General features: G+C 32.6%; 1 protein-coding gene across 1 annotated transcript; it reads right to left on the bottom strand.

Annotated features, from left to right (window-relative positions):
- Nucleotides 1-5,807: 5,807 nt before the first annotated feature.
- Nucleotides 5,808-8,395, bottom strand: LOC107842684. Its single transcript, XM_016686638.2, has 5 exons — nt 8,164-8,395; nt 7,932-8,086; nt 6,406-6,464; nt 6,215-6,323; nt 5,808-6,138 (listed from the first exon to the last, which is right to left on the bottom strand). Exons 1-4 carry the CDS (start codon nt 8,256-8,258, stop codon nt 6,225-6,227), a joined length of 408 nt encoding a protein of 135 aa, XP_016542124.2. The 5' UTR covers nt 8,259-8,395; the 3' UTR covers nt 5,808-6,138; nt 6,215-6,224.
- Nucleotides 8,396-22,808: the final 14,413 nt, after the last annotated feature.

The raw sequence follows: 22,808 nt of genomic DNA, 5'->3' as shown, positions 1-22,808 counted from the left end.
GATATTGACTCTGCGCACTTATTGAGAGTGCTTGAACTACTACTAAAATGGAGGAATGAGTTATTAACTCTTAATGAATTCATAGTCCTTATGGATGGGGTATTTAAAACAGTATACAATTGATGAATTCACCTATATATGAAGTGGAATGAGGTCATTCCTATAAGACTTTTGGCCTTAGTCGCTAGAGCTCACATGAATACCAGGGACGCGCATGGCCTATATATTAGCGCAAAATCGCATTGAATAACAAAATTACGGTTATAATGTGATTGATAAAGTCTCTGACTTACAACAAGATTTATTCGGTTCATAGAAATATTATATTTCACCAATAATTCTGTAAGTTAAATTTTATTAGTCTAAATTTGATTCATAATCCAGAAGACACCAAACTTACTGCATTTTGACCATGCAAATCCAACAAGTTAAAATGTTTTTTCTATAAATTATTTTGAAATAATGTAGGGATTGTAGGAAAAAAATATTTATTTGAAAAATAATTTATATTTAAAATAATTTGAAAAGCCATTAAAATGTGTTTTGGAAGTTAATGGAATTACTTGGAGTAGTGGCTTATTTGCATGAAAGATTGGTCAAATGTCATCTTGCATGACAATATTTTGGACAAATGGTTGGACACTTGTCAATATATTTTGTCTCTTAAAATGTTATAAATACTCCTCAACTTTACTGCAAAACATAACAAAAAAACATTCCATTTTACTTTTTTCATCTCTTTCACTATTATATTGCTTTCTATTTTTGTTTTGGCTACACTTATTTATATCTTTGTGTTTAACTTGTTGGTATTTGTATTAATACTTTTGTTGATTCCTGTATTCTCTGGTTAATTAGGGAAGACTTATTTAACTCAGAATATCCTCTAATTAATCAGCAAAGTGTTTGTTTAATCCTGGGGAAATATTTCACTTTGCTGAAATAGTTTCTTAGGACAGTGCCTACCACGACTCAAGTATAATTCATATATCACTTAAAATGATATCGTAGTAATATTTACTTAATATTCAGTATTATTAACTTGTTAAAAAGTAATTATATTACTGTTATAGTTATTATATTGATTATAATATTATTATTGAAGTAGTAATATTATTATACACTGTTATATTATTATACACTGTTAATATTATTATTGTTATATTAATATTTTGTTAACAGTTAAATAATATTGTTATTATTGTTTCGATACAGTTCACTCCGCGGGAATATAATCAGAGCTTGTGGCACGAAAAAATAATCATCAAGAGGCAATGGCAATTATGAAATTGTCTCGTAGACAGAACTAGACATAGTTACTCCATTTATTCTTAAATATCATTTAATTAATTATTTAACGAAAATTAAAAGGATATAATTCTTAGCTTTCAGATTTCGAGGAATCTTACCTATCAAAGAGATTGTTTAGGCTTGCCAAGAAGAAGGAGCGGAAAGGGCAGGATTTGGATCAGGTAAAGTGCATTAAGGGGGAGGATGGCAGAATATTAGTTGAAGATGCCCTCATTAAGAAAAGATGGCACTCATATTTTCATAGGCTCTTGAATGAGGAGAGGGACAGAGGTGTTGTGTTAGGGGAGTTGGAGCACTACAAGGAGTGTCGCGATTTCATCTATTGTGACGTTTTAAGGAAGAGGAGGTCAGTGAGGCTATTCGCAAGATGCGTAGGGGCAGGGCGATGGGGCCCGATGAGATTTCGGTGGATTTTTAAAATTTTTCTAGTGGGGCAGGATTGAGGTGGCTGACCAACTTATTTAACAATATTTTCAAGACTACAAGAATGCCTGAGGCGTCGAGATGGAGCACGTTGATTCCTTTATATAAGAACAAGGGTGACATTCAGAGTTGAAATAACTACCGGGGTATTAAGTTGGTGAGTCACACGATGAAGATTTGGGAGAAGGTGGTCGAGCGGAGATTGAGAAAGATTGTGTCTACCTAGTGCGGAGATTGGTAGAGCAGTATAAAGAGAGGAAGAGGAATCTGCACATGGTGTTTATTGACTTGAAAAAGGCGTATGACAAGGTCCCTAGGGAAGTTCTGTGGAGATGCTTGGAGGCGAGAGGGTCCCTATGGCGTACAGCAGAGTAATTAGGGACATGTATGAGAGGACGAAGACTCGAGTAAGGACAGTGGAAGAAGATTTCGAGCATTTTTCGGTCTTTATAGGATTGCACCAGGGATAAACTCTTAGTCTATTTTTATTCACCTTGGTGATGGATGTGTTGACGCGGAGTATACAAGGTGAGGTGCCTTGGTGTATGTTTTTTGCAGATGATGTAGGTTTGATTGATGAGTCGCGACAAGGTGTTAATGAAAAGCTAGAGGTTTGTAGACAAACCCTGGAGTCTAAAGGTTTTCTGTTGAGTAAGACCAAACGGAGTACTTGAAGTGCAAATTTAGTGACTCAAGGAAAGAGAAGGAGGTGGTAGTGAAGTTGAATTTCCAGGCGGTTTGCAAGAGGGATAGTTTTATATATCTTGGGTTCACGATTCAAGAGAATGAAAAGATAGATAAGGATGTCTCTCACCGTATTGGGGCAGGTTAGATGAAATGGAGGCTCGCTTCGAGAATTTTATGCGATAAGAAGGTGCCCCCAAGATGAAAAGCAAATTCTATAGAATCGCAGTCCGTCCAGCTATGTTAGATGGAGCGGAGTATTAACCGGTTAAGAATTCTCATATCCAAAATTTGAAGGTGGCAGAAATGAGGATATTGTATTGGATATGTGGATTTACAAAGACTGACAGGGTTAGGAATGAGATTATTCGGGAGAAGGTAGGTGTGGTATTGGTGGAGGACAAAATGCGAGAAGTGAGGTTGAGATGGTTTGGTCATGTGATAAGGAGGGGTACGGATGCCCCGGTTCGTTGGTGTGAGAGGTTGGTCTTAGATGGTTTCAAGCGGGGTAGGGACAAACCGAAGAAATACTAGAGGGAGGTGATTAAACGTGACATGGAACAGTTACAGCTGACTGAGGACATAACCCTAGATAGAAAGGCATAGAGGAAAAATATTAGGATAAAGGGCTAAGGTGTGTGGGTGAGTCGTAGTCTGTAGTTAGGAGGGCTTTGGTGTCCTTTGTTTGTCAATATACAACATTTTTGTGGATGTCGTGCCTGTGTTATTTTATCATGTCCCGTGCTTTTGATGTTTTTTGTATACTGTCCTTTGTCTTGAGCTGGACCTATCGGAAATAGCCTCTCTACTTCTTTAGAGATAGTGGTATGGACTGTGTACATTCTACCCTCCCCAAACCCCACGATATGAGATTATACTGGATTTGTTGTTGTTGTTACCTATCAAAGAGCTAGCCACCACATTGTACACATTTGAATTAATACAACTTACTAATCGTTTCAAAAAGAATTACCTACTTTGACTTAGTATAAAGTTTAAAAAAATAAAGAAGACTTTTGAATCTTGTGGCTTTAAATTAAAGTTGTGTCAAATGTAGCAAAATACCTTTTAATATTGTAGTCTTAAACATGTTATGTGCAAAGCTAAAATTAAAGTATTGCCAAAAAGAAAAGATAATTCTTTTTTAAACGGAAGGAATCAATATTGTGATTTTTCTATTAGCTTTTGAACACTCATGTAATACAACTAAGATATATTTCTATCAAGAATATCATTGGAATCAGACCAACACAAGCTAAATTTATTTAATATTATTCATATTAGTCGATTTATCTTAGTTTCTCTCGTATTTACAGTTTTATTTATTTACGTATTTCGTTAATTAGATGATTATTTGCATAGCATAGCATTTTTTTTTTATTTTTTTTAAAGCCACTCTTCAATTCCGACTAATTGCGCAGAAGTAGGTTGATGAAAATCTCGTAGTTTGAAGTTATAAAAAGATTATTCGTGCAAATTTTAAGTTTTTTTTTCAAATTGAAGCTACTCAACAAGGATCGGTCATGGAAAAGTATTTTCCTAGAAGGGAAATTCTGTTAAGAATTAGATGGAAGGCATTCAGAATTAGAATAGGATTGGGATTAACTCAGTACATACATAAAATATTAGATGGTTGCTACCGCTAGTAATATGTTTGCTTTTTATTTAAGATGGTGAAAGAAAAAGAACAACAACACGCAACTAATTGCACTTCGAAGGGGCTTTTCTTTTGGAACGAGAAACTGACGAGGAATCAGATATCAGAATCGGAAGGGCTGTGCGTTATTGTAATTCGAAGGGAATACGAGAGACAAGATCCTTGTCCATGTTGCTACTTTTCTTCCGATGATGATGATGATGATGATAGTTGTTGCTCTACCGTTATCCCCTTTGGTCTGTCAAGGCTACTCAACAAGGATCCATGCTTCTATGTGCTACTCTTCAATTTACCCCCGAAGAGATCAGCCGAACGGCTAATGACATCAATTATGACCTTTTCACCAAATTTCAGTTTTCTCAATCACCACAACCACGACCTCCGTACGTTATTGCACTTGAAATCCCCCAAACTCTCATCGATTAAAGATCACGCTGTTCTTTTATACTATCACGGGTACCGCCTCCTCCTCCTACTCCCCCTGTCCCCTCCTTTTGTAGGTTTGAAAAGGACTGGGACGAAGAAGAGGAGCTTCTCACTAACGCCCGCAGTGTCTCTCGCACTGATTACCAGGCTGATCCATATCATAACTACTCCGGTGAAGTCATCAAGTATATCTACGCATTAGGGGAATATACTGGTGAAGCTGGAATTTGCCCAACCAAACCACCCATTGCCCAACATTTACCAAAAGGATTTATGCGAGTCTCCCGTAAGCGCATACACTGCCAACTCAGCAGAAGTCTTATGGACGACACTTGCCCTGTTTGCTATGCAGCTTTTGAAGACAAGAATGAGGTCATAATAACTAATTGTTTGCACGAATTTCATATTCATTGTCTCCAAACGTGGCTATCAAAGAAAAATGCATGCCCATCTTGTAGAGCTGTCTATCCTTTACATTATTCGCCACTTTTCAACTGCCGTAAACGTCGTCCTCACCACAACATATTGGAGGAGCCTCACCACAACATCTTGAAGGAGCCTAACGGTTCACGTCATCAGCACAACATATCGGAGGAGACTAACAGTAAACGTCATAAGCACAACATATTGGAGCCTAGCGTTTAAAAAAAATATGTACTATGTGATTTCATGTTATGTGAACTTTGATGCAGCAACGAAGTGTAAGAAAGAAAAACAGACTTTTGTATGTTCTTATAAATTCATTTGTATCATTTTTCCATAGAAGGAACTTTCATGTGCTAGGTAACATCTCGGAGAATTGGTGTAGAATTGGCCGTCTTTCTCAAGTTTTCTTGTGTAAGTATTGCAGATTGTGTTGGCAAACCTTTAAAAATGGCATCTTTTCCAATTTTTTTCCTGTAAACTTATTGCCGACTGTCTATTCTTTTGGTATCATGAGATATCAATTTCAACTTAAGTACGAAGTAATTTTTCATGTGCCGGGACGCATTTTCCCTGACATGCCCCGTTTAAGTGTTGTGTTCCCTGCCTTGCTCCATTGCCATCCGCGGAAGAAGCCGACAGAGAGGACCCAGGAGTTCCAAATTTTGTGTGTGGGGCTGATATAGTATCTTTGGAGAGTGCTAATATTCACCCTCAATTCTCTAGTAATAATCCAGCTGTCTGTATTGCTTGATAACCACGGATCACCCCAAGACAGCCGAGGTCTCTTCCTTCTGTTAAAACAAAAAAGACTTCCAAACGTTGTTGGAACTTGGAAGGACATCTTTGTTGACAAAACTTAAAATCTTTTTGAGCACCAGCCTTGAGCAATTTCATCTAGAAATATTTACTTCAACTATGAATGTCCTTACAGTTTATAACTTTGACGAAGAACTCATAGCACAAAGTAAAATGCTAGTACAAGAATGAAATAATTGCACAACTCGCCAACCAAGAAATATTAGTTCAATTTGAGAAGACAAAGGAATGTGGCGGTTAGGCTTTGCAACTGTAATATCTCGAACATGTTAGTGACTCTTATCATGCCATCTGTAAGAGTCTAACCACATCAAAACTTGAAAGAGACACTTAGATCATCGTTTCAGCTTCTTTTTAGGTTTTTTGGCCATTCCACTTGAAGACTCCTCCAATTTCTAGCAAAAACCACATTCAGGACTAACTTGGAAGGCAAATGATGAATGATAGAAGATGTGTAAATTGATAGAATACCTTGTGTTGTTTATCCTTCAACTTGTTTATCCTTCAACTTCTTCCTCTTTTTGTTTTTCTTACTTTTCTTTGGGACGGATATTTTTATCAGTTCATCTTCAGCAGATTCCTGGAAAGATTGTGCCAAATTTAGTCAGGCTTGAATATTTGATTGATCTTTGAAATCTTTACAGAAATCACAAATCAAGAACCTCAGAATCCCCAAAAGAATCCACATGCTGAACAGTTCTTCCTCTACTTGATGTCCCGCCTGTTCCATTTCCAAATTGTCAGAGAATAATTATGCTCTATCACAATATTCAAAATTTTACACCAATTAAAAAGCATGCAAATGAATGGCACTTCTTTAAGATGAATACTATCACTCGTTGACAACTAATGACCAACTTCATATAGCATTACAAACTGAAATCATATTCGTATTATTTATTGGTTTGGTTCCAGCACAAAACCTCAAATTGATATTAAATTTGAAATGCCTAATCAAGTAAAAAAACTTTTGACCTGAAAATTTTATTGAAATACAGAGCAACATGTAACACGTATAATCTAATCTGGCCATGTGGGCTTTAATATTGGTTTTCAGCCTTTCAATTACTATTTTGTTAAGCTTGAAGTTGAGATGAATTTCAAATCTAAGTAACACTTTTACGCGGACTCAAATGACACTTCTGTAAGATGAAAATCCTTAGAACTGTATATCTTTTGAACTTCCTTCTAAAAGATGTTCAGGTTACTCAATCTGGAAAGAGCTTTAAAAGGTACATATATACAAATTTACTTTTTCCACATTGAACCACTGTATTGCATATCTACTAAAACTAAATTAGTTACCTTGCAGAAAGGAGATAAGTGCTGCAGTCAGCAATTCCCAGTATTGCATATTTAAATTTTAAAAGAATCATGTAAAACCCAAAAGGTATTCAAGATTCTGTAGCCGATTTGAAATAACAAAGAAACAGACAGAAATTCAAGTGTTCAAATGGGAGTAAGAAGTAATAATGCAATGAAAAATAGTAGTAATGGACTAAATCGTTAACCCATAATTGGATTCACATGTCATTGTGCATATCATGTAAAACACAAAAGGTTATTCAAGATTCTGCAGCACAACATATGTGATTAAGAAATTAGTAGAAAATATAAAGTTAAAGAGCAAAAGGGAGCAGCAGTGATGATTGAATAAGAAAGAGCACTACTGATGGTCGTAGTGCATCTTATAAAGGGAAGCCTGGTGAACTAAGCTCCCGTATGAGAGGGGTCTGGAAAAGGGTCAGACCACATTGGGTCTTTTTTATGTTATAACACAGCCTTTGCGTTTCTGCAAGAGGGTGGTTTCACAACTTAAAGTCGTGACCTCATGATCACACTGCATCAAAGTTTTAATATAGCACCCCTTTTCTTAATAAATCATGTAAAACTTTGTCATCATGTAGAAACTGAAGATTCTGGGTAAGGGCCAGACGACATGAAGTGAGGATTGAACTAAACAGAGTTGCAGTAAATATCTGTAGTGGACTGTCATAGTGCATATTTTAATATCAAGAAATAATGTTAAAAACTCTCTAATATTCAAGATTATGTAGCATATTTTAGCGGGAGGTGACAGTCCTGTGGAATTAGTGGAGGTGCATACAAGTAAATATAAGAAAGCAGCAGAATAAATGGAATGATCATAAAGGATGGAGAAGTAGCAAATAAATTAAGAGAAAAGTACTTGATTGAAGAGTTTGTTTAGCGTTATTGACGGCGAGTTCAATAAGACGAGGATCAAGAGAGGACAAGCCGTTAGGATCCTGCAATTTCCTGTCAAGGAATTTAGCTAAAGCTGCTGCTTTATTTGTCTTCATGGGTCCTCCTGGATGAGCCAGCCTGCAATTATTCAATCATAAACTAGTATAATATGAATCCTTCCTCTCTCTAAGTATACAAGACAGTTAACTTTATACCTGGGTTGAGTACGAGAAGAAGTGGGTGCAGAAGGAAGTGGTGCGAATTTGCTACCACGAAGTGCCTTTTTCTCATCTTCACTCAGTTGGTCCATCGCCGGACAAAAATTTCAACTAGGGCACAAAGCCGGCGAAATTATTCTACTTTCTTCCCCAAGGGAAAAAGGAATGCCAGTAATAGCTTAACACGACGCCGTTCCGTGATGCTCAATAAAAGGGAATTTGCAATAAACTATCCTTCATTTCATAATAAATGAATTATTAAATTTTGACATATAAATTAAAAAAAAATATTAAAGATATAAATTTAACGCAACTTTTCATTTTTACCCAAAAAAAAAGTTGACTTTATAATACTTTTTCAAAAGTTAATTGATTATCAAATTATAATTGTAAAATTTGAAAAAAATTTAATAATTCACTTATTTTAAAACACTAATAAATATCCCAATAATTCACTTATTTTAAAACGGGAGAGTACTTTCAAATTGTAGCTTATTTTCCAAAAAGAAAAAAAAAACACTTGCTCTAAAGCACCACTCATTACCGAAATCTTTGTTTATTGGTAAAAACTGGCGCAGTTGAATTTCGAAGTGTGGTTTAAGTGGTTGTTTGGATGGTGATATTGTATGGCACGATTACCAAGGACCACAAATAAAATAACCTTATAATAAAAAAAAATACCAATAATTGAATGACAAATAAACTAAAGAACAAGTAATAAAGAAATATAACAATAATGAGATGACAATTAAACTAAAAAATAATATTAAACTAAAAAATAATATTTCATCTGTTTATTTTTACTTATTACATTTTGATTCAAAATATTCATTAAAAAAATAATAATTAACATAATTATTTTACCTCATTATTTCTATTAATTGATGTTTAGTATTAAATCTTGAAAATAATTTGAGTAATAAGTAAAATTAAAATTTAAAGCTAAGAATTATTTGAAGAATATTCTTGTTCGGTTCTTTTCTTGATATGTCCAAAGTGACAAGTAAAAATAAAAATTTATTTTAAAAATAAGTGATAAATTTATTTTACTCTCATTGACTTGGCACGTCTAGTAAAAAATCTTTAATTAGAGCTATATTTTATTAATTTAACCTTATTAATGTTGTCATGAAATTAGTATAAATTTGACTAATATTGATTTATATAACTATTTAATAATGAAGATAGAAGGAAAAGATATGATAATTTATTTATTTTTATTTTATAGATAGAATAAATAATTTAAATAACTATTTAAACCATAAGGATCGATAAAACAGATGGAGTCATGATGAGGATAGCATTGGTGGTACTGCAGTCACTGTAGGAAAGGTGCAGGATTTTAAAGAATGTGTTAAAAAGTGTGATTTAGTGGAATTGCCTTGTGGAGGGTATAAATACATCTGGAATGATAAACATGGTGATCATAGGATTTTTTCAAAGATTGATTAGGCATTTATTAATCAGGATTGGCTTGATACTATGCCAGTGGTCCAAGCTACTTATAAGAAAGAAGGGGTGAGTGATCATTGTCCCTTATACATAGTAAAGGATGGAGTTGATAATAGAGGAAAAAGGGCTTTCAAGTATTGTAATGTCTGGGCTAAACACCAACAATTCCTTCAGGTTGTTAAGCAAAGTTGAAGAAACCTATAGAAGAGTGCAAAATATGGCAGCAAATGAAAGAATTAAAGCTCCTAAAAAGGGATTGAAGTAACTAAACAAAGATCATTTCAGAAACATTCTTACAAAAGCAGAGAAGGATAGGGAAGCATTGACTCAAGCTTAACAAGAGTTGCATGGCAATCCAACTGGTGTGCATTTGCAGGCACAAGAGAAGTTGAAATGTAATAAGTTCAGAAGGACTTCTTATTTGGCTAAGGTGTGGTTTCAACAAAAGAGCAAGGCCACCTGGATAAGGCTGGGAGATAATAATACCAAGTATTTCTACTCAGTCATCAAATATAAAAGGCTCCAATAGGCTATTACCCATAGAAGGAATAAAATTGGAATTGTTCAAACAAGTACCACTGATATAACTAAGGTGTTTGTGGATTATTATGAAGAACTGTTAAGAACTAAAGAGAGGGGGTAAAGTGCATGCTTTTGAAAGCTTCCTAAAGAATTGCAACCATACTTACCTGAAGATGTGAAGCAAGCTATGTTTCAAATAGATGTAAATAAAAGCCCAAGACCAAATGGTTATGGTAGTGGTTTCTATAGAGCAGCTTGGAGTGTGATAGGAGAAGATGTTACTCAAGTTGTCCTGCAATTCATATAGAATGAAAAGCTGTTGAAGCAAGTGAATGCTACTATGATATTTCTCATACCAAATACTGCAGTACCTGACAATACTACTCAATGCAGGCCAATATCCTGTTGTAATGTTAACTATAAGTGTGTGTCCAAGCTACTCTGTATGGGGCTAAAGAAAATACTACCAAGTCTTATTGCTGACAACCAAACGGCTTTTGTCGAAGGGAGGTCAATAATCCATAATGTTCTTATGTGCCATGACATGTTGAGGCACTATAATAGGAAGACATCAGCTAGGTGTCTTATGAAAATTGATCTTAGAAAAACGTATGACATTATTAGCTGGGAGTTTATTGAAGAATTTCTAAGAGGCTTTAATTTTCCCGAACCTTTTACAAGGTCGGTAATGACCTATGTAACTACTACAAAGTTTTCAGTAAATGTAAATAGAGTGAGACATGGTTATTTTGAAGGAAAAGGGGGCTTAGACAAGGAGATCTCATCTCCGCCGCTCCCCCCCCCCCCCCCCCCCCCCGTTTGTGATTGTGATGGAATATTTGACTAGAACACTTAACAGAATGAGTTTCCTACAAGACTTTCAATTCCACCCCATGTGTAAAGCATCCAAGCTTACTCATTTAGTATTTGTAGATGACCTCATGATCTTTTGAAAAGGGAATTTAAGCTTAGCGGAGAGAGTTATGGAAACACTGACTCATTTCAGCAGTGTCACAAGACTAGTAGCAAATCAGTATAAGTCCAGCATTTTTATAGCTGGAGTGAAAAATCAGGTCAAGCAACAGATACTGGACACCACAGGTTTTAATTTAGGGGAATTGACTATCAAATATTTGGGGCTTTCACTCACTTCAAGAAAATGGAATAAGATGGATTGTCAGCAATTGATGAAAAAATTACTAGCAATATTTATGTAGCATATGCAAAGCACCTATACTATGCAGGAAGATTGCAAATAATCATGGCATTACTATTTTCTACATACAACTATTGGGGTGTTGTATTTATATTGCCACAAAGAGTTTTGAAAGAGGTAGACAAGTTATGTAAAGATTTTCTCTTGAGAGCTGCTGAAGGAAAAAGAAAAATGACGGTAGTAACTTGGAAAAAAATGGGTGTACCAAAGATGTTTGGTGGGCTAAACATCAAATGATGCAGTGAATGGAATATAGCCTCAGTAGGTAAATTGTTGTGGCAACTTGCTAGAAAAGAAGATATTTTGTGGGTAAAATAGGTGGGTGGTTTTTATATAGAGAAGGAAAATATTTGAAACCATGTCCCATCAGGTGATTGCAGCTGGTACTGGAAGAAGCTACATGCTCTGAAGGAACAAATTGTGAGCTGGTACCAAGGAAACTATGTACTCACTGCTACAGGTGCCTACTCAGTTATTAAGAGCTATAACACTTTACTGGGCAGGATGAATAAACTGGTTGAAGCTTACTTGATTTGGAGTTCAATCATGCTTCTCAAACAAAGGGTGATTGTCTGGTTAGTATACCGAGGTAGGCTACTAAAAAAAGCCAGGCTTACCAAGCTTAATATTCCTATAGATGACCTTAAGTGTTGTTTATCCACTGATGATCAGGAGGAAACACAACAACATTTGTTTGCTAAATGTGAATGGACTACTGAATTAAAGAACAAGGTGAGTAATTGGTTGGGGATAAATATTCATTCCGGAGATGTGGCATCTATCCTCAAATGGATTAACAAAAGAAGATGGAGCAAATTTAAGAAGGAAATGGTGGCTGCAACTTGGGGAGCTTTGATATATTATACTTGGCAAGCCATAAACATCAAAGTATTTAAGCAACAAAATGTACAAGTGGATTTAAAACCAGGTCAGATACAGAGAGAGTTGTGCGAGTGATTGTCCATGCTAAAACACACGAAGTGAGCTTCAGATTTTGATAGAAAAACTTTGTAACTGGTGTGGTTTTTTGCTGAGGTCTATGGTCACTTCAGTTGGAAGGAGAGTAAACACTAGAGGCTCTTTGTCTGTAATTGAGTTGTTTTTGGAATGGTAATTTCACAAATTGTTACAAAAAAAAATAGATGGAGTATAAAAATATATTGGGTTTGAATACTAAGCTTGTGTCATAATCTTGAAAAACTCTCTCTCTCTCTCTCTCTCTCTCTCTCTCTCTATATATATATATATATATATATATATATATATATATATATATCGTTTTAACTTTTTGTCCTTCATTAAAAGTCTCCGCATTAGACAAAATCGTCTTTTCACTTTTTTCCTCAATAATTAATTAATTTAAAAACTAAAGTCTCCTAAAATATATGATAAGTGCAAAATATATGGTAAATTAATATTGACAAATTTTGTTTTTCCTTTTATATATGTAAAAAGGGTTTTTAAATACGTTGTAAGAAAAAAAAAAGAAAAATAAATCGTGTTCGTTGATTCACTTTAGAATTGATACAAAATTAGAGTCCCTATTCACTTTAGGATTGATACAAAATTAAAAGCCCTATGTTCCTAGAACCGATGCACGATGAGCAACAATGGTTATGACTATCTATATATACTAATTGCCGCAACAAGGACAATCATGGTTAGTCTAACTTGGTTCTCCGTACTAACTCTTAACTTTATAAAATGCTACACAACGTCTATAAAGTACTTTAAGTCTATAATACAAATCTTTGTAGTCAATGGTTAGTGACTTTAAATCTTCTTTTGAAATACATAGTACAATAGATACACTTGAGTCTACTTTGGCTTGAATTTCATATCTTGCGTATACTTACGTCAAAGATCTTCGTATTGTATTTTTGAAGTTTTAAGCTTCTAAAAATAATAACATAGAGGTAATTACTCTTTAAAACGATAATTTGCTATGATTGCTTTAGCTAGGTATGTTAGTTCCTTTTTTATTTATTTTGTCCAATGCTTCTTCTTTTCACTGCATATTATTGATGATTGTTAGGTTGAGCTTTGAGAATTTTTTGGGTAAAAGTTAGATCTAATCGTGTTGTTCTGATATCTCTATTATCATATTACTTTCTTTTAGTTTACGTGTGGTAGATCAATGTTCAATCGAATTTTAAGAAACTTTTGTATAAGAGTTAGGTTTAATTGCATTGCTCTTCTACATGTTTATCAACAAGTTACAGGATTTCACTAACCGGACAATCTTTCGAAAGATTTTTCCTTGTGGATTTTTGGATCTATAGATTATTTTCTATTGCACCTGAATGCCAAGATAATGTCTCTTAGGTTAGCTTCATATAACATAGAACAATTATTTTCCTGCACTTTCTTTCCTATCCTTTTGTTTATTTATTTTTTTCATATCTCTAAGTTATGTCCTTTGTCTATTAAGATGGATATAATAATTTTAATTTTTCTTCCATGAAAATTTTATTTGGATCCACCATATGAAATTTGATATTCTTAATTTATTCTTTATGTATATTTTTGTGAACTTTGATAGCACCCAGAGACAGATTGAAACTCTACGAATTCTACCTTTATATTTCATGTCGGACTGATTTATATGAACTTGGTATCGACAAGCTTGCATCGGCCACTACATGGGATAAGTCTCTTAATTGGTGTAAATCTTTTTTAATGTATTTATTTCGTATATTTATACGAATTCGATATCGGCAAGTGCATTTGTCATTGAATGTTTCAGTATGTCATTTGATCTGTTAAGTTGTAATAATTATTGGCGTTTGTTCATATATTCACAATGTACTTAACAAAAATATCTAATTTATGAAAATCACTAGGAGGTCATGTTACATTCTTTGTTGTTTGTGCCTATATTTATGGTGTATCACTGACTTAGGTAAAGTAATTATACAAAAAAACTAATAATATATATCTTTTTGAAAAATAAAAGTGTTGTAATTCTTACAAACTAAACTTTTGTAGAGTCTGGACTCCTAAGAATAACTGTACTTTTTTGGCAAAGAATAAAAAGACTTATTTTCTTGTAAAAAAATTGTACTATTTTTGGAAAATAAAAAATTGATTTTAGTTTTTTCAAATTAAACACGGTTGTAGGAGTCCAATAGAAATGTCTTATTTTTGACAAAACGAGAACTGCGTAGGAGCATTTCTTGGCGAACAAAATAAACTGCCTTTTTTGAAAAAGTAAAAAATGTCTTAACTTTTTTTAATTATAAGTATCGCTATTTTTTAGCAAAACAAAACCTCAACTGCCATAGGACTCCTTTTTTTATGATACATAGATGAGTTTCGATACAAATCATACTTTGAATTTAATTAAATTTTAACTTTCATGTTGTTAATCAGCCGTGAGTTTTCCTATGTTCCAATTGAAAAGACAATACTTCTTTGTTTACTAGCTATATCTCTTGGAGGTGTAAGGGAACATCAAAGTATGTACATCGCAAGTGTCTTGATCATTGGCATGCTTTCCAAGGTAGTTTTTCAACCTTTTTGGTCTGCTCTTTAAAAGAATGTTTTGACCTTCTACTACTTTCTCTATTATTTGATATGTCAATTGTCTTATTTGTTGTGCCTTTTTTCGCTATGTCTTATGCTACCTCTGCATTGTCTCTCAAACTGTCGTGTTATGTATTATTTCAATCGAGGTTTTTTTTTAAGACAACCTCTCTAGCTTCGTGAGCTAAGGGCAAGGCCTACTTACACACTATTCTTCTCTATCCCCATTTATAAAAATATATTAGACATGTTGTTGTTCGTGTTCATAATATCTAAATATTAGAGTATTGGTAAAGCTTTGGACCAATAATCCACCACTAGCTGCACGTATTGATGCGAACTTGCTTAATTTCAAACCATCTAAAAATTTCTTGTTTATCTATTGATATTAAATATTTTGTCTTTTACAGGAAGGATTGACCTTTGCCCATTGCACTACTTTCAAAATGCTCTATTACTTAAGAGTTCATGTTCATGATGATAGAAAACAACGAACTTTGAAGTTTCATTTCTTCGTAACTAGAGATATGCTATCCATATTTCTTGTGATTCAGCTTGCAAGTGGTTGTCCATTTTTACTTTTGTTATTTGATTTCTTAAAATGTCTCCTTAATTCTATCCGCAAAAATTATAATCACTTGATGGCTAAATTCTATTTTGCATGTTACAACTCCATTGGATTATTCAAAAGATACTTAATTACTTTGAATTATAATTCAATGTGTCACTATAGTACAATAATATTTATATCTTCATTTAAATATATGTTACATCTACCTCAATGTCAATCGATAATACACATAATTTATTTTTATTCTATATTTTTATAAATGTACAACTCACGTACCCTAAACTAGTATGTATGTATGTGTATATAAAGCCACCATTTCTATTCATCCTTTGTGGGTTTTTTGGACCTTTTCTTTCATTTTAATTTCTTTAAAAAGATATGACATTTTTTGTTAATTTTTTTTCTTTTTGTTAATTTTTCTATACGTTATCTTAATAGGTCATTCTTTAATACTTTTTAGATCTATTTGTATTTCACGCTTAATTCATATTTTCTTTACTCAAAAGCTTAAGATAATAACTTAGAGATGACTTCTCAACCAAGGGTGAATTTAGAAGGGGCTAGGGTATTCTTTTGAACTGCCTCAATAAAAAATAAGTAGTATATTTAAGGTCCTTTTATAGTGTGTATATATAAACTTTGAATCTCGTCAATCCAAGATTACAAATTAGCTTAGTGGTTTAGGGCTTTCAAATTTCATCAAGAACAAATTCTAAGCATTATAATATTTGAATTCCCTTAGTAAAATTTTTAGATTCGTCATAATATACTGTACTCTCACATTCTTTGGTTATTGATAAAAATAATGTTCTGCATATTATTAAGTTAAAGAAAAGACAATGATGTAGCCTGTAATTCTCGAGAAAGTTAATACTATTTAGACTGCTTGTTATTTTTGGCAATAATGAACTGAAGAATATTTTTGTAGGCGTTTCAAATAAATAAGGTGATACTGAAAAAAAAGAGTATTTGAAAATAAAAATTTTGCTTGGACATATATTTAAAAATTAAAAATTTTGAATTTTTTGAGTGAAAACAATCAATTGAAAAACCTTTGAAATTTCAAATTCATCTATCTTTCTTTTTCATTTCATTCACAATGATGTATAACCAAATATTATTTTAAATTTTAATAATTCTTTCATGCAAATTAATTTTTTTTTCTCTTCTATTACAAGCTAAATCAAGTTTATATGATTTAGGTATCAGATTTGTGAAGAGATCTATGACATTTACATTTAACATTTCATGTTTCTTTTCTATTTTTATGCTTTATTTATTCATTTATTTTTAGTTTTCTTTTCCTTCCTGTTTTTTCAAATTATTTTGCAAGCAAAATATTGCCCACATGTATATAAATGAAGAAAAATATCATTATCAAATCAATATATATATATATATATATATATATATATATATATATATATGAGACTTTTAGCTCATCCTAAGTGGCATGCATAAGAACCAAGGAATGCTATTTATTTTTTTGGTGATTTTTTTGAGTCTCTTTTTGTTAATTTTTCCTCCAAAAATTCATAAAACAATTTGAAAAACTCAATTAATGAGAAAGCACATTCCTTTAAGTTTATAAAGATGATTAGTGACACACATTCAAGTAAATTAAATATGAAGAAAATGTTTTTCAATTTTTAAAACGGTTCATCTTTAGCATGTAAGTTACTTACAATAAAATAAGGGTGAGTATATGTAGCACAACAATACACGGCTTTTCCATAGTTATCTCTTCTTCTTCGATATAGTGTCTTCAATAAGAGAAGAGAGAAAAGTTAATCGTTCTATGTCAAAGTAATTCACAATAAAGTAGGAGGAGAATAAAGAAATATTTATTTTACTATTTTGAAGATATTTTTCTGAACCATTGTTGATAAAGAGGAGAAGATAACAAATGATCTAAAGGAAAATTTTAATTTGATGATTTCGATATCGATATTTGTTAAGAAGGTAAAAGAAATATTGATTTGTACTTTTTTTAAATTGCTCATACATCATTATATTTCAATTCTTTTATCTTAAAAATGATTCTCTTGATTTTGATTTTCGTTCTATTAACATGTTTCTCGCATTTAAAACTGAATCTTTTTGCAATGGTTTATTATTTAGTATTTTTTTGCTTAATTGTAACAATACAAATTAGGTAGAGTATAATATAACAAATGATTCCTGTAATAAATAAGAATATATGAAGAAATTAAAATTTTATATTCCACTTGAATTTGATTGTTCAACAACTATTGCAGATAACGATGAATATAAAGAATCAAATGGGAGTTCTACAAAAATAGATGAGATTTATATAGATGAACGAAGGAGCACACTTTTGTTTTGAATTTTGAAATCACCCCGAAAAAGAGTGAGAAAAGGAAAACTAAAAAAAGAAAAGGAAAAAGTTGGTGAAAATGCCAATAGAAAAGACGTAGAAAAAAAATTACTAACTATGAAAGCAATTTTTAAGATGAAATTGTTACTTATCATCTAACGACCAACAAATAAAAGGTTTGTTTTAGGCTTTTCAATGTTGTGCTTCCAAGATTTATCTTTTTATTTTACTTTTATTTTAAAGTATAAATGAATGTGTCATGTTTTCATTTTATTTTTTATTTAGCTTTTTGAAATTTTACTTTTTCTTTACAAATATTTTAAGTTTGACGGTATTAAACTTGTATGTTTAGATTAGGTTGTAGAAGAAAAATTAAAGATGCATGTCTTTAATATTATTACTTTTATCTATTTGAAGTTATATCAAATATGTCTTATTTTTTTCTTTCATCTTCTTCGAATATTACTTTATATATTTACTAAAGTCAATATTCTATATGACATATATTGATTAAGACCCCAACATATAAAATATATTTTTAACCCAAAAAAAATACATTTTGATACCTTACATAAATATTTAGTTTTAGACAAAAAATTTAATTTACTTTTTTACTTTTTAAAATTAATATCAAGTCAAATTCAAACATTCAAACTAAAACAATCACTTTAAAAGTACAAGAGAAATAATTTTTTTTTTCCTTTAAAAGTAGTTTTGCTATGGTACTTGTGTCAAAAGAATTAACAAAATAAATTTTGACTATCATAGCTGATTATAACTTATTTGAAATTGAAGCGTAATTATTATCATTATTAACGTACATGAGGAGGATAAAAATAAATGAATTTCTCCTCAATTTTTCTAATTTTCTTTTTTGGAAATTAGATAACAGGAAGATCATAAAATTTGGACAATATCATCTACTTTTATTATTTTTAATATTTTAATATTAATAAAATTATGTCATAAATATAATGAGATCTTTATCACCGCGCGAAGCACGGACATATTCACTAGTTTTAAAGAAAGGAGAGAACTTTAGTAAATTTTAGTAATATTTTTGTTTTACTATTTTGATATATCTATAAAAATGTACAAAGAGTAGCTATTTATAGACCATCAAGCTTACTCCCTAAGGTTGTCAAGCTTGACATCAAGTTGGCAACTTGACCAACTATCTTAGGTATTAAAATTCAAATTGAATAAGTAACTTTGGTCTTCAAATTCAATTTGACTACCAACTTAATATCTCTAGAGAAAAGACATAAAGCACCACTGAAGTTGTTTCAAATTTTCAAAAAGACATTTTAAGTTTTTAAGCGTCCTATTTCCTCCTTATTCTTATTCAAAGTACATCTTTGACACCCGTATACGAGTAGTTCCACTTTATAATCGTTGATTGTAAAACACGTGCACAAATGTGTCAAAAATAATTTTTTTTAAAATGACAACCAATAAAATAAACCCAACACCATCCTTGACAGCTCCTCCTCCACACCCCTAAAACTATTTGCACATCTCCCTCATCTTAACAACATTCTCTCCTCCTCCAATTAGGCTACTACTTTTTTCTTTTATCATTTTTGTTATATATTTTTTTATTAGTATTTATTTTTTTATTTTGATAGTGTTTGTACTAATTTAATCCTTTTTTTATACTTTTCTCATTTCTTGCCGGAGAAGATGACTGACAAAAGGGGGTGACCTGAGAAAATGATTGAAAAAAAGGTGATAGCAATTTTGAATTTATGTCTTCTCTTACTTTTTCTATGAATATTTTTTCATTCTTTCTTTCTCTATCATTTTCGATTGAAAATAGTGATAGTCATCAAAAATCGATGATTTAGTTATCGGAGTTTAATTTCGTCGACAGCCAAAGTTGACTTTTTTTTCTTTTTTTTCTTTTCTTCATCTCACTAAGTCACCTAATATCAAACGATCAGTTCAGATCCAGCATGAAAATTATTTTCCGGCCATCTATAGAGGGAAGGAGATTAGAGAAAGATTTAAAAAAAGCAAAAGAATAAGAATATTATATTAATAAAAAAGGTAATAAAAATATTTTTTAATTATATTTTTACTTCTCATACTCTTTAGGTGAGTGTTATACACTCTCTATGTCACGTAGGATCAAAATGTGTTATTTATTTTACTTTGATAAGAATAAGAGGGTAATAGGACCCCCATAAATTTAAAGTGTATTTTTAAAAATTTGAGACAACTTCAGTGTTATTTTTATGTCTTTTTTCTTATCTCTAATTAATGACATTTCACACATATATATGTCACATGACATTCATATTATATAACACTCCCCCTTTGATGTCCATTAATATATAATGTGTCTCGTTAAAATCTTACTAGGAAAATTCAATGAGAAAAAGCCTAGTGAAGAAAAAAGAGTACATACATCTTGTAATACGCCTTTAGTGTTGCCTCGTTAAAAATCTTACCAGATAAATTCGATTGGGACAAAATCTTCATTAAGAAAAAAAGAGTACAACATGTATTTTACTCTCCCTTATGGAAACTTCAATTGAATGACTTGAATCTCCGTATCCCAATATTGTTGTCACGACCCAAGCCGGGGACCTAGCCACGATAGGCATCCCGAACCATCAAGGTTCGAGACACCCTTGAAACTTCTCAACCTACTAGTAATATTTTCCGCTTTGTGCCCAGGCCCGCACGGCTTTAAAATGCGTCACTAGGGAGTAAGACTTTCTTACTTATATACCCAGCATCCCTCCTGTATTTTGTCGATATGGAACTTCTTCCTAAGTTGGGGTGTTACATACACCCCCCATATGGACTTAGCGTCCTCGCTGAGGTTTTCCCCGCCGAATGGGATTTGCCTACACTCAGGACTGAGGTTTGTCCCACTTTACTGGGATTTGCCTATACTCAGTTTGAATTTTGGCCCACATCGATAGGGACGACACAGGAGCGGCTTTGATACCATTCTGTCACGACCCGAGTAGGGGCCCTAGCCGCGACAAGCATCCCAAACCATCAAGGCCCGAGACACCCCTGCAACTTCCCAACCTACTAGTGATATTATCAGCTTTGGGCCCAGGCCCGCACGGCTTTAAAACGCGTCACTGGGGAGTAAGACTTTCTTACTTATATACCCAGTATTCTTCATGTGTTTTGCTGATATGGGACTTCTTCCTAAGTTGGGGTATTACAATTGTGCACCATCTTCTTGAAAGTCGCAGTTGGTAGGGACTTGGTGAATGACTCAACAATATTGTCACTTGAACAAATCTGTTGCACGTTGATATCACCATTTCTCTGGAGCTCATGTTTGTAGAAAAGTTTTGGCTAAATGTGTTTCATTCTATCTCATTTTATGAATCCTCCCTTAATTGCGCTATGCATGTTGCATTATCTTCATATAAAATTGTGGGTACTTTATCATATTTTAAACCATATTTTTCTCGAATGAGAAGTATCATGAACCTTAACCACACACATTCTCGGCTTGCTTCATGAATAGCTATTATCTCAATATGATTCGATGAGGCGGCTACGATAAACTGCTTTATAAATCTCCAAGCTATGAAGTACGCCCACATATGGACACATAGCCTATTTGAGACCGAATTTTATGCGGGTTAGATAAATACTCAGTATCAGCATAACCAACAAGATCAGAACTGCAATTTTAGAATAAAATAATCTCATATCGATAGTCCCTTTTAGGTATCGTAATATGTGCTTGATCCCATTCCAATGCCTCCTAGTATGAACAGAACTATACCTTGCTAATAAATTAACTGAAAAGGCTTTATCAGGTCTTATAGTATTTGCAAGATACATAAGTTCACCAATTGCAATAAAATATGGCACTTCAAGATCAAGGAGTTCCTCATTTTTTTCTTGAGGTCGGAATGGATCCTTATTTACATCACGTGATCGAACAATCATCGGAGTACTTAATGGATGTTCTCCAGCCATATAAAAAATTTTCAACACCTTTTATGTGTAGGCAGATTGTTAGACAAAGATACCGTTCGTCAAATGCTTAGTTTTCAAACCAAGGAATAATTTTGTCCTTCCAAGATCTTTTCTCAAATTCTTTCTCTAGTTAATCAATTGTCTTTTAAAGTTCTATTGGAGTTCCAATAAGTTTTATGTAATTGACATAGACAACAAGTACAACAAACTCCGATGTAGTTTTTTTTTATAAAAACACATGTGCAAGTTTCATCTTTCGTGTAACCTTTCTTAGATAAATATTCACTAAGATGGTTATACCACATCCATCTAGATTGCTTCAAACCATACAATTATCTTTGCAATCTAATAGAATATATTTCCTGAGGCTTTGAACTATATGCTTCTGACATCTTAAACTGTTCAAGAACTTTCATGTATCTCATTATCAAGTGATCCATAAAGATAGGTTGTAACCACATCTATCAAATATATTTCAATTCTCTCATAGACAGTAAAACTAATAAGATAACGCAATGTTATTTCATTCATAACTAGTGAATATGTCTTTTCATAATCGACACCAGGCAGTTATGAAAATCATTATGCAACAAGGCGTGCCTTATACATTTGTATTTTTTTTCTCGTTTCTTTTTCACACAAAGACCCATTTATATCCAACAGGCTTAACATTGTTAGGTGTTTGAGCTATAGGTCCAAAAGCTTCACGTTTGACAGGTGAATTCAATTCTGATTGAATTGGTTCTTGCCATTTTGGGCAATCATTTCTTTGTCGATATTTTGTGACAGATTGAGGTTCAAGATCTTCACTATCTTGCATAATTTTTGTTGCAACATTATATGCAAAGACATAATCCACTATTATTTTAGATCGATTCAAATTAATTTCAACATCACTTGAATTTATGGATATTTCCTTATTTTTTTAAGTCTCGGGCTCATTGATTTCTTTAGGGATATAGACATTGCTCAAATCTTGAACGTTCATATGAGGATCTTTCATAGTGTCATCTTGACCATTTATTTTTATTTTTCTAGAATTTAGATCCTTAGACAAT

Source organism: Capsicum annuum, chromosome 1 (genome assembly GCF_002878395.1).
Source record: "Capsicum annuum cultivar UCD-10X-F1 chromosome 1, UCD10Xv1.1, whole genome shotgun sequence".
NCBI classification, from domain to species: Eukaryota; Viridiplantae; Streptophyta; class Magnoliopsida; order Solanales; family Solanaceae; genus Capsicum; species Capsicum annuum.
Note: the sequence above shows the minus strand (reverse complement) of the source record. Positions and strands in the feature narration are given on the sequence as shown.

Coding starts and splice junctions, on each gene's coding strand:
- LOC107842684 (XM_016686638.2), bottom strand. CDS start 8,258: ATGGACCAACTGAGTGAAGATGAGAAAAAGGCACTTCGTGGTAGCAAA. Junction 6,465..7,931: donor TAAACAAACTCTTCAATCAA/GTACTTTTCTCT, acceptor GAAATGGAACAG/GCGGGACATCAAGTAGAGGA. Junction 6,324..6,405: donor ATTCTTTTGGGGATTCTGAG/GTTCTTGATTTG, acceptor CAATCTTTCCAG/GAATCTGCTGAAGATGAACT.